The sequence below is a fragment of the Schistocerca cancellata genome, chromosome 9 (genome assembly GCF_023864275.1).
Source record: "Schistocerca cancellata isolate TAMUIC-IGC-003103 chromosome 9, iqSchCanc2.1, whole genome shotgun sequence".
NCBI lineage: Eukaryota > Metazoa > Arthropoda > Insecta > Orthoptera > Acrididae > Schistocerca > Schistocerca cancellata.
In genome coordinates, this window is record NC_064634.1 from 136226866 (window position 1) to 136239801 (window position 12936).

At 38.2% G+C, this 12936-nt stretch overlaps 1 protein-coding gene across 1 annotated transcript in view; it reads right to left on the bottom strand.

The window, feature by feature from the left end:
* Positions 1-12936, bottom strand: part of LOC126101133 (uncharacterized) — a 58762-nt gene that overhangs the window by 27829 nt on the left and 17997 nt on the right. The window contains exons 3-5 of the mRNA XM_049911816.1: positions 10109-10233; positions 8475-8641; positions 1342-1539 (exon numbers count right to left, since the gene is read on the bottom strand). Of these exons, the coding sequence (XP_049767773.1) occupies positions 1342-1539; positions 8475-8641; positions 10109-10233 (490 nt within the window). The remainder of the gene's footprint in view (positions 1-1341; positions 1540-8474; positions 8642-10108; positions 10234-12936) is intronic.

Consider the following 12936-nt stretch of genomic DNA (forward strand, 5'->3'; position numbering starts at 1 on the left):
TTAGTACTACAAAATGCACCTCTCACAGTAAGTTGCTCAAAAGCAATACTGAATGTAGGTAACACAAATCTCAAAGCTAGTCTTATTTAACTTCATTATTTTCACTCATCTGACATCAGAGTTATATTGTTAACATGTTGGATCATCTTAGGCTGTTCTGGAGATAATTAAGATGGGTATTGAAGCAAACACCAGAAGATAAGTTCCAGAACTCTACCAGGCTTGTCCATCACATTCAGTCATATATACACAACTTTGTAAAGAGACTCATGTAGACTCTACAAAACTGTGATGGGTATAAAAAACATTTAAATTGATCTGCATGTCTAACTTACTGCTTATTACATATCCTGTGAGACAAGGTGTTGACTAAAAAATGGTGGACCCTGGGGTGTATTTTTCCTTCTTTTCCTGCTGTTGTTTATTTTGTAAGATTTGTGGTGGATCTTATACCAGTGCTAGTGGGAAGTTGTATCCCTGGCTGATATAACAGGGCAGTATTGTGCTGACCCCAATACACCACCAGATGAAAGTAGTATTGCCTTTATCCTCTCTTTTCAGAATAGTTTTTCTTTTTTGGTGGTCCGGGTCCTCCCATGCCACTTCCCTATCCATCCAACTGCGATGAAAATCCTTGGAACGCGTACACCAGTTCTCTCTATTGCACTACTAAATAAATAGCCACTCTTCTCACAAACAGGGATATATTTTGCCCAACATTTTCGTTATTACTTTTCACAACACAACTAACAATTTCTATGGTAATACCACTCTCTTGAGTACATTCAAACATCTGTACATGCATACAGTAGGACCTGAGAGAAAAACCAGGAAAACAAATACCACTCTGCAATTGTTCATTACATCCTTGTTGGTGCGTCATTTAGTCCATGGCTCTCAGATACAGGCACTTGCTACACCGTTGGACAAATGCCTCCCAGTGGTTGTAACACCATTTTTACTGGTCCCCTTCTTGCTGGCTCCACCACTGCTCCACATTCACTGGATACAAGAAAGGAAAACACACAGTTTCCCTTTCCCACTACATTTATCCTTATTCAAATTATTCATGAGCATCTCCTATCTACAGCTTTTCAATAGTGTGTTGGAATGTTTACAAATATCCTGAAACATTACAATCCACAACTTGGATTAATAACCATTGATCAAGTACACCAGCCATCATAAGTGTTGTTTCTAGGGGTTCTCTGACATTTATCTATGCATATGCATTTTCTATCAAGTACTCTGTTAAAACAGTAGTCTCTGCCCACAAAACTGAATAAAAAAAATTATGTTGAACTTTGGATACTGTGAAATAAATTACCGGGCATTACTAACCAAGTTTTTCAGCAATTTTGCGCCTGTCTTCTAGGGGCTCACTTATTGTAACCTTTCGATGTCCTTGAACGTGGAGTAGGCATGCCCATAAGTTGCCTATAATGCCAGCTCCTGTGATAAGGATACTAGAGCCCACAGGGATGGGCTGAACTCTGTCCCAGCCATGGGACAGACATGATATGGGTTCTGTTAATGCACCTGAAAAAGTAATTACCATAATTATTTATTAATACAATACTGGAAATCGTGTAGAATACGAGAAATGGAATAATAAATTAATCATTCACCATACGGTGGTGGCACGGAATCTCACACACACACACACACACACACACACACACACACACACACACACACACACACACACACACACACAAAACAAACTGTGTTTGTTGGCTGAGCTACCATATTTACATTTATCTACAACTCAGTATCAATTCTGAGTGATTATATTTAGTCATTACATAAATTTCTGGTACTATTATGTCTAAATTAAGCCGAGTAAAACAATTATGATGGAATGTCATATAAACATGTTCAAAAAATGCAAATGGAAATTTCAGTTTCAAGTTTTTCCTTCTGAGGAGTGTGATGAATAAGAGAATATAACACTCAAACAGATCTGATCCGTATCACTGAAGGAAGTCAATTAATACCATACGTGTTATAAGAGAGACGCTACACAAAAGAAACAAATCTGTGTTTCATATTCTTCTTTGTCTTCGTCTTTCCATATCTTCACAGGGTCAATGTTTATGGCAAGTTTCTCCCACCATTACTCTTCTTGGTCCTGCGTGTTGTCCTCTGACAGTTGTTTTTCCCTCTCAAATGCAGTCTGCCCACATCATTTTAGGTCCTTCTCTTTCCATGCATCCTTCATCTGCTATCTCCATCAATCTCTTTTCAAGGTGACTTTGGTCTCTTCATACCACTGGAATCTTTCCTCGGTTCTGGGTGCTAGAAATTTAGTATTTACACTACTCTGCTCTCCTCCTCCCCCTTCTTCTTCTTCTTCTTCTTCTTCTTCTTCTTCTTTTAGAGGCTGCTACTGTCACTGTCATTTACTGTAGTATCATGAAATTACACCATATTGTTTTCTTGTTTTGTAACAATACATAATGTTTTCCAATAATCATTTAATTAAATAGTGTGAAAATGTTACAGTATATTTCTACTGTAGATGTTGCTCACTGTGAATATCTCTCTAAAATTTCTACATTTTCCATTACAGTTTATCAAAGCAATTATGGCACCAATTAGAACCATTAGCAGCACATTTTTTTTAGCAGATGTTTGTCCTCTCTCAGTTTTCCTTTCTTTATTATATATCTACATCTACATTCCAAAAGCACCTCATGGTGTGTCATGAAAAGCACTCTGTGTACCGTACTCACCCTGCCCCCCCCCCCACCCCCCTTCCTTTCTTTCCATTACAGATATAAATGACATATGGGGAGAACAGTTGTTGATAAGTTTCTGTGTGCTTGAATCTCTCTAATTTTATCTTCATGATTTTTTTACAAGATATAGACTGAAGAGCCAAAGAAACTCATACACCAGGCTAATATCATGTAGGGCCCCGACAAGCACACAAAAGTGCTGCAACACAACACGGCATGGACTCTACTAATGTCTGAAGTAGTGCTGGAGGCAACTTACACCACGAATCCTGCAGGGCTGTCCATAAATGCATAAGAGTACGAGGAGGTGGAGATCTCTTCTGAAGAGCACACTCCAAGGCATCCCAGATATGCTCACTAATGTTCATGTCTGGTGAGTTTGGTGGCCAGCAGAAGCATTTAAACTCAGAAGAGTGTTCCTGAAGACATTCTGTAGAAATTCTTGATGTGTGAGGTGTCACACTGTCTGGCTGCAGTTGCCCAATTTTGTCAGAATACGCGATGGACATGAACGGATGCAGGTGATCAGACAGGATGCTTGCATACATGTCATCTGTCAGAGTCACATCTAGACATATCAGGAGCCCCATATCACTCCAACTGCACATGCCTCACACCATTACAGAGCCTCCACTGATTTTAAAAGTCCCCTGCTGACATTCAGATTCCATGAATTTATGAGGTTGTTTCCATACCCATACACATCCATCCACTCGATACAATTTGAAATGAGACTTGTCTGACCAGGCAACACATTTCCAGTCATCAACAGTCCAATGTCAGTTTTTATGGTTCCAGGCAAGGCATAAAGCTTTGTGTCATGCAGTCATCAAGGGTAAATGAGTGGGCCTTGGGTTCTGAAAGTCCATATCGATGATGTTTCATTGAATGGTTCACACACTGACACTTGTAGATGACCCAGCATTGAAATCTGCAGCAATTTGCAGAAGTGTTGCACTTCTGTCATGTTGAACGATTCTCTTCAGTTGTCATTGGTTCCATTCTTGCAGGATCTTTTTCCATCCCCAGTGAAGTCAGAGATTTGATGTTTTACCGGATTCCTGATATTCATGGTACGCTCATGAAATGGTCGTATGGGAAAATCCCCACTTAATCACTACCTCAGAGAGGCTGTGTCCAATTGCTCATGCACTGACTAAATAGCACGTTTGAACTCACATAAATCTTGATAATCTGCCATTGTAGCAGACGTGACTGATCTAACAACTGCACCAGACACTTGTTGTTTTATATAGGCGTTGCTGACCTCAGTGCCAGATTCTGCTTGTTCACATATCTTGTATTGCCTATACCAGATTTTTTTTGGTGCTTCAGTGTATGTACAAGTAAGCAATATATTAGCTGAATATTCTAGCAATTTAAGCTCTCAGAATTTTAACACTAAACACTCTGTGAAGAATGCTTTTCTTGCAGTGTCTGCCATTTGAATTAGATTGAAATGGGAATATGTGAACATAACTGCTTACAACTGAGCCATGTGATGATCTGGCTTTTTTGCTGCACCCATGCACTTTGTTTAGGGAGGATGCAATTTTGACAGGAGCTGAAAAAGATTTGGTTTGCTAAAAATACATTTATTCATCACAAATGAGTATGCAACTGACATATAAGTTCTGTATATAAATGTCATTGCATTCATGATTATGTGCCCATGATAACTGTCATTAGCACAAATAGTTCACTCTTTTCACATGTCACAGGTCTTGAGCACTGGTTCTGGAGGGTGTATACTCCCCAGTGTTGTAAGCATGTCGCCTAATTGCATGACCATACGAAAACAATGGACTTGTGGCCTACTCAAAAACAAACTGCTACCTGCTCATTCCACATGCCATTGTGATCTTTGAGAATGTGAGAAAACAAAACAAAATGAATGGTGTCAAATAAGCTACCTGTACACTTTTGGTGGGGAGCACAAGGTAGCTCTATGCACGTGCCCCATGGCTAGCATAATCAGATTGAGGAATCCTGCCTGCACAGTATTGATCCCAGCTTGCAATATACTGTCTGCCTCAAGCCAATCTGCCTCACACTGTTGGCAAAATTTTTGGACAAACGGTAAGAGACTGTGCTGCAGTTCTGTTATTCACAGATTTCTGTGGTAGGGCTGCTACAGGATGAGCATCTCTGTAACACTTTCATGCTTACTAAATGAACCTGTAGTGAAATATGCTGCTCTTCTTTCGATCTTCTCCATTTCCTCTATCAGTCCCATATGGTACAGTTCCAAAATTGATGAGCAATGCTCAAGTATCAGTCAAATATGAGTTTCACCTCCTTGGTGAATGGACTACATTTCACAAGGATTCTTTCAATGAATCTCAGTCTGGTATATGCCTTTCCTATATATAGCCTTTTGTGTTTATCACAGAAAATCATGTGAAACCCCTTTTATTTTCTGTATGAAGCAACAGGTGACAAAGCACTTATTATTGTAATATGTTAAGTGACAGTTAATACTCCTTAGAGTGCTATAGGAGTTTCATTATTATTCTACTACACATTTAAAGAGTTTAGCCATTCATCACCCAGAAAATGACAGTTTCTTCCTATATTATTAATGAATCACTATGCAAGATATTGGAATAAAGGGAGGTCTACTTCACAGCTAACACCTGCAGACAATGCAGACAGTGATATTTCATAAGATATATATCTCTCTCATCCCCACACCCCTGCCTTCTCATAGGTACATGCAGATTGTAGAGAAGAACATTCACAGTACTAACAAACAGTAACAGAGTGATGTACATGTTTTCAACTGTCTCTGTATAATACTGTAGTGGATAACCACCACTTAATGTAATAAATGGTTTTAAGAGACCTTGAATCTTCAAACAGCTGCAAGTAAATAAGTTAGCGAAGTAAGGTGCTTCCATGAGCCATTGATAGTTATCCCTTTTGGAAATCACCGAGCGAGGTGGCGCAGTGGTTAGCACACTGGACTCGCATTCGGGAGGACGACGGTTCAATCCCGTCTTCGGCCATCCTGATTTAGGTTTTCCGTGATTTCCCTAAATCGCTTCAGGCAAATGCCGGGATGGTTCCTTTGAAAGGGCACGGCCGATTTCCTTCCCCATCCTTCCCTCACCCAAGCTTGCGCTCCGTCTCTAATGACCTCGTTGTCGACGGGACGTTAAACACTAATCTCCTCCTCCCTCCTCCTCCTTTTGGAAATCTACTTATTCTAGTGCTTCAATCCCTTAATGTACACTTCAGAAAACATGGCACTGTAATTGAGATCATTGTATGGCATGAAAATAAGGGTGATGCCTTCATTATGTGGAGTCATAGCAATTAAGACCTTGGATGCAAAGAAATGCATAAAAAGTTTCAAAAATGGTAAAATACATGATGTTGATATGAGATAGTTTGAACATGTGATGTGTCAGTGTTCTGGATAGAGATCTGTTATGTAGACATCTCTGTTGTTGTGCCTGTGTAGTGATCTCTGAAGATGGGGGAAAAAAGAAAGGAAAAAAATCAGGATTGGAGCAGTGATTAAGTACTTTGTAAAGAAAGGTATGAATGCACAAAAAATTAATGCTGATTTTCAAAACACAGTAGAGGCCTGTGCTCCTTCATATTCAGTTGTTGCCAAATGGGAAAATATGTTGAAATTTGGTCGGAATCACTTTGATAATCTGTATAGAGGCCTGCCAAGATGTCCCATTCTTTCACAAATTATTGGAACTGTGTATAAAACAGTCATGGAGGGTCGCTGACTGAAAATGTGAGAAGTTGCTAAAGCTATAGGGAAGTCCTCTAAATGGGAATGTCACACATTAAAAGTGGAATTGAATATGAGAAAATCATCTGCTAAGTGGCTGCAGTGATTATTAATACAGGATCAAAAATGCATCGGAATGGAAATGTCCAAACAATCTTTAACCCTTTTTCAGAGCAACAAACAAGATCTTTTTGCACTGGTATGTGAACACTGATGAATTTTTGGCCCATTACTATACCCCATAGACAAAATAAACAGTCAAATGAGTGGAAACATATTGATTCACAACCACCAAAGAAACCAAAGCCAATATGGTTGCCTGGATGGGCCAAAGCGCCAGTTTTCTGGGTGTGAAAAGGCTTGTGCTGATATATTATCTTCCAATTGGCCATAAAATTGCTAGATGATACTATGCTAACCTCTTGGACCAACAACAGCAAAAGATACATGAAGAAAGGCCAGGTCTGGCAAGGAAGAAAACTGTCTTTCATGAAGATAATGTGAGCAACACATATATGTTGTTGCCATTGCAAAAAATACATGAACTGTGTGTGTGTGTGTGTGTGTGTGTTTGTGTGTGTAAAAATTTTCATCAGTGGATGGAGAATCTTTTCAAAGAAAGAACTGACAGCTGAAGTTGATGGGTATTTTGCTGGCCAGAGTAATCTAATTTTTCAGCTGGGATCAAGGCATTGGAACACTGCTGCACCAAGCACATGAGAATGCATAATGACTACACTCAAAAACAGAAAATTTTCACTGAGGTAAGTCATTTCCTTCTGTTCCATTCTGAGAAATTTTGAAACTTCCATCATAGATAGATAATTATTAATACCTCTCTGGATGATCTGGTCATGAGGTATGGCAATAAAAAACACCTTTTTATGGACATATTGAAAACTGATTCACACAGATTGATATCTGCTGTCTGGGTGGAGTGCACAAGTGAGAAAGAAGGCAGAAGAGGCATGCAGTGCACAGATGGTTTTCTCACAACATACATAACAAAAAGATGCTAGGTACATTTAAAATATAATATTCAACAACTTGCCTCTCTTCTTAGAATGAATGGGTATTACACAAAGTTCATTAAACCACTGCAGAACCTTCTATTTTATAAAATAGTACTTACAACCATACCACACTGGTTGAACTTTGTGGCACATGTTCCTAGGATGATAGATAGAGTTTGTTATGTATTATGAAAGTGCAATGTGGAAACAATTTACACTGTCTGTGAGCAGCTCGGATCAATCAAAGACAAATGAGATTTATTCAAATCAATATATTATACCATTTCTTGTGCAGACTGTGTACTGGTTTCTCTCAAAACAAATAAAAGATCTACTTCAAGATCATAGAGCAAATAGAGTTGCAGGTTGTGAGAAATGCATTAATAGGCTGTAACTGAGTTTTAGCTGAACAGCTTCAGCCACAGAGTAAAATTTTTCAAGACACAATTTCTCACTTTGATGAGGAATTGACATTTCTTTTTAGTCAGAAAAGTAACAAAAATTACAATAGCTTCATCAACAAAGATCAAAGTTGTGAGAAAAATAGACTTTAGATTAATTTTCTTATGACAATTTCATTGTAGTTTACTGGAGAGAAACTCATATCAATGTAGTCTGGGAATAAAATCTGTGATCATGCCTGAACCATTATAAATAACTTAGAGCTCCAGGTTTATTGATGGTGGACAGCAACTGGCTGAAAATACTGACCAATGAGGGTTGCTTGTATGATTTTATAATGCTTGATCATAACTTAAAGAAAAAAAAAATGCAACAAGACACAAATGGTGATTGCAGTTGCAACAATTCCACTATGACAACAAAAGTTGTACACAACAGATGCACTATTAGAATGTCACTGCAGCAAATCCTTTTAACTTATTCACTATTTGCTTTTCACAGCTCACCCTCATCTTCAATTTGTCTAATCCACTCTTCTCCACATAACGTACAAATTCATGCTCTCACCTTGTTCTAGAGCAATGTTCTCTGGCAATTTGTACACCTGTGTATCAGGAGCTGTACAGTACTGTGCCCATCCACCATTACAGTATATGCCTATTGTTGAGTTGATGCCTCCAGTGCTGCAGTAATGGTACTGTCCCCCAGAGCATGGGCCACAGGTGTTGCAACCACTGGAAAAAAAAAATGTTTCTTTAAGAACTGTAGCACAGGAAGTCCAGAATGGGATGCATTCCATAACAAAAGCAAGAAACTTTTTTTCAAACTGCACACCATCATGCATGCACACTCCATACCACACCACAAACACACACACACACACACACACACACACACACACACACACACACACACACACATGCAGAAACAATTAATATTACAATTTTTAAGTTACAATAATGTGACTTACTGTGTTATTAGATACTATGATTTTTTAAATCTTTAAGCTAGTTCAAAGCATAAAGACAAGCTTAAGAGATAATAAATGCATAAAAGACAAGAAATTTGATTTGAACAAAAGGAAACATATAACTGAGTTAAGTTGTTAAAACTAAGAATAAATTTGAGAATGTGACTGTGCACAATTTAAAATCTAATATAATTCCACAATTTGCCAAAAATTACACCAAAATTCAAAATAAGACACAGACAGGATGTATAATGGTGAAGTTATCTATAGAAAAGCAAGAGTGACAGAATGAGGAAAATATCTTAGTATAATGTCCAATGTCATGCAGGATGGCAGGCATATTTACATCAGGGAATAGACCAAAGAAATATGTACAGATGGGAGGAGGAGTACAAAGGAAAGAACAGAACAAGAAGAAGGGAGCAACATATAATTGTTAGGGACTCTTGAAAAGGTAAGATGAAGGAATAATAGAGAGAGATATTGAGAAAGGTGGAGAAAAGGTTATGGGCAAAGAGAAAGAGAGGTGGAGAGAGGGTAGGTAAAGAAATAAATGGAGAAAAGGTGCAAAGAAAGTGAGTTGGTGAAGGAGAAGTGGATGGGGAGAGTTTGACACACAGGAAGAAGGAGAATTAAATAATAGAGTGGAAATTCATACAGAGTTCGTGCAGCACCTGTATGGAAATTGGATTAATCAGATGTCTTTTGGCTACCATTCTGGCTAATCTGACTTCCCATCATGAATGCATTCAGCATCTTTCTTGACACATATGATTCCATTTCTCCAAATGACGTAGCTTAATTGCAATATAATATTATACACTTTTCCAGACCTACTATTATTATCACTTCTAATACTGGTTGCTTTTATACTCTTCTTGCAAGAACTCCTCAGATATTTATTTATAACTGTAATAATAACTGATAATTGTATGACTATTTAGGAGATCAAGGTATTTACAAATTTATTGTTATCATTCCATTAACTTTCCTATAAAGAGAAAAAATCAGGCTGTTTAATTTATCTTTCCCCGGGGCACAGTACATAATCACAATAATTTGTTTCTATGCTCAATTAGTGTAGCTTTTGGATTTCACTTTTTAACTGCAAAGTGTTGCAAACATGCAAACTCAGTGACACAGATGTGTTTTAGTAAGTTTATGGAGAAAAGTTATTAATGATAGCTGAATGTATGGAGGTGACTTCAGTTTTAATATTAACAGATCTTACCTGTTTGGATCAACAGCTACCTTGTCTCCCACTTTCACATTAGTTACTTTAGATCCAACTGCTGTGACTGTTCCACTAAACTCATGACCGAGGATCACTGGTTGATCAGTGCATGGGAAGGAACCCTGTGGAGAATACAATTGTTTATAATTGCTTTAAAAATATATATTTGGTATTTATCTTAACTGACACTAGTTCACCTTCAAAACAACTTTGTCAATAAAAAATATGGGTTGTTCAGCAGAAAAATGCAGGAAAGTCTCTTATTGTTATTAGAAACAGATATGTAAATGGTTTTAATTGTGAAATGATTAGTACTGAAATAGGCACATCAAACTTAATGGAGTTTTCTCTAAAATCCAAAGTAACTATGCTAACGAGGCAAAATATTATTCATCGCCTTAAAAGAGCATAATAGCCGCTTTGGAGAAGAGCTGCTATGAGGCAGTCATGTGACCCTCCAACTCTGGTGTAAATCACGGCTGTACCCAATCAGACCTCTAACATGGGCTGGTGTGGAGATGTTTCAGAATGGCAGAAAGGAGGTACCATGTTTGGACATACATATGATGACACTATGAATAAAGTTACCTGATCTGTTTTATAAATATGAACTGTCTGCATCTACAATGAATATTTGCATGATGTAAGAACAGTGGCTGTTAGCATCCCAATCAGCAGGGACAGGGACAGGGGACAAGAAACATACCTTTTCAATAACAATTAGTTTCCAACCCAACAGGATTTGTTGCTGTCAGTGATTGCAGTTTCATCTCAACAACTGTGAGTGAATATTACAAAGAGGACCACATGCAAAGAACACTTTTAAGTCAGATATCTTGCAAAAGGCCATTTCTCAGAAAGGTACAAAATCTACACATTTTAAATAGGTCAAAGAATACAAACCTCGAAACTATATAAGTGGAGGCAGCAGTGTGGTCCGACGGGCCACAATTTTGTCTCTTATCAACTGATCAAGGTGTCACAACAATATTATGGAAACTATAGATTGCTACCCACCATTTAGAGGAGATGTTGAGTTGCAGACAGGCACAACAAAAAACCTGCTATACATTTGAGATTTTGGCCACAAGGCTTTCTTCTAAAGTAGGACACACACACATATTCACACAAGCACAAATCACATACACATGACCACTATCTCTGGCTGCTGAAAGCAGACTCAGTAGCCAGAGACAGTGGTTGTGTATGTGTGAGTAAGAGTGAGTACAAAGTATGTGTTCATTAAGTCAGTAAACCAATGAGTGATAGTGTGGCAATTCCAGGAGTGGTATGGAATGATGGTCAAATTACAGTATTTAAATGCCAAAGAATGAGATCTCCCATAAGTCACCACCGGTACCATCATTACATGCAGTTTTCGACTAACTGTTGTAAAAAGGCAAACAAAAGTATATGGGGCTCTCTTTCTGCTATTATTTGTACCTTTCAATTCACTGCAGAAATCACACAGGCATCTTCACTAATGAAGAGTTGCTTAATATAAAACAAGATATAGGACTGATGTCTGATGTTTCTGTACATGATGATGATGACAATGAGGTTGCCCTTTCACCATATCACATTTGTTGAACAGCTTCATTGGTACAATAGGCAGGAATGAAAAAGTGAGTGAGTGACAAACAATCAGTGTTCACTAACATTTAAAATCTGTATATTTTGAGGACCATAGCTGTGTACTGTCAGAATTATGCCCCAAATTTTGATACAGGACTGATATCTGGGGCTTGAACCTTGCAAGTGTGACTTTCTCTGCTTAAAATAAGGTGTCAAGTTGGTGAAGTTCCCTTGTAAGCCTCATACAACTGACTTTAAATATTAATTACTTATCTTCAGCTACAAGAGCAATCAGTTGAAAGACTTCTTTTTACATCATCTGTCTTCTGACTACTTTTATGCAGTCTGCCATGAATTCCTTTCCTCTGCTCTAGAGCACTTGCCTGCGAAAGGCAAAGGTCCCGAGTTCGAGTCTTGGTCCGGCACACAGTTTTAATCTGCCAGGAAGTTTCATATCAGTGCACTCTCTCCACTGCAGAGAGAAAATCTCATTCTAAATCACTATTATTTGCTGGATGTATTCCAATCTCTGTCTTCGTCTGCAGTTTTTACCCTCTACAACTCCCTCTTCTACCACAGAAGCTATTTCCTAATGTCTTAACAGATTTCCTATTATCCTGTCTCTATTTCTTGTCAGATGTCCTCTTATCCTGTCCCTGTTTCTTGTCAGTGTATTCTGTATATTCCTTTCCTTACCAATTCTGCAGAGAACTTTCCATTCATTACCTCATAAGTCCACTTAAGTTCCAACATTCTTTGTAGCACCACACCTAAAATGTTTTGATGCTCTTCTTGCTGTGCTCCAAATGTGCATCCTCAAGAGTTTCTTCCTCAAATGATGGCCTATGTTTGATACCAGCAAGTTTCTGTGAATGAGATGAGCTAGCATGAAGAATTTCTAAATGAGCAAGATTAAGATCTTGAGTCAGAGATGTTACAGGATTTCTTCAAATATAATGGCTGATAGTAGAACAATTCTAGCCTTTGGGTTCAATGACATTCCTTTGACTTTTCAGAAAAAAATTAGGTTCTTATTTGCCAATAACAACACACACATTGAAGTGGTATGGGTGGAATGGGGGGGGGGGGAGGGAATAGACTGAAATAGGAAGGTTTTTGAAGTGTCAAAATGTGAGAGAACTGTGTATTAGGTATTGAGACATTTTTCAGCATGTAGGCTGCACTGGCTCACTTTCCATATGTGGGCAATTCCATCCTTCAATGCTTCATTTTAATACTGTTGTTGTACA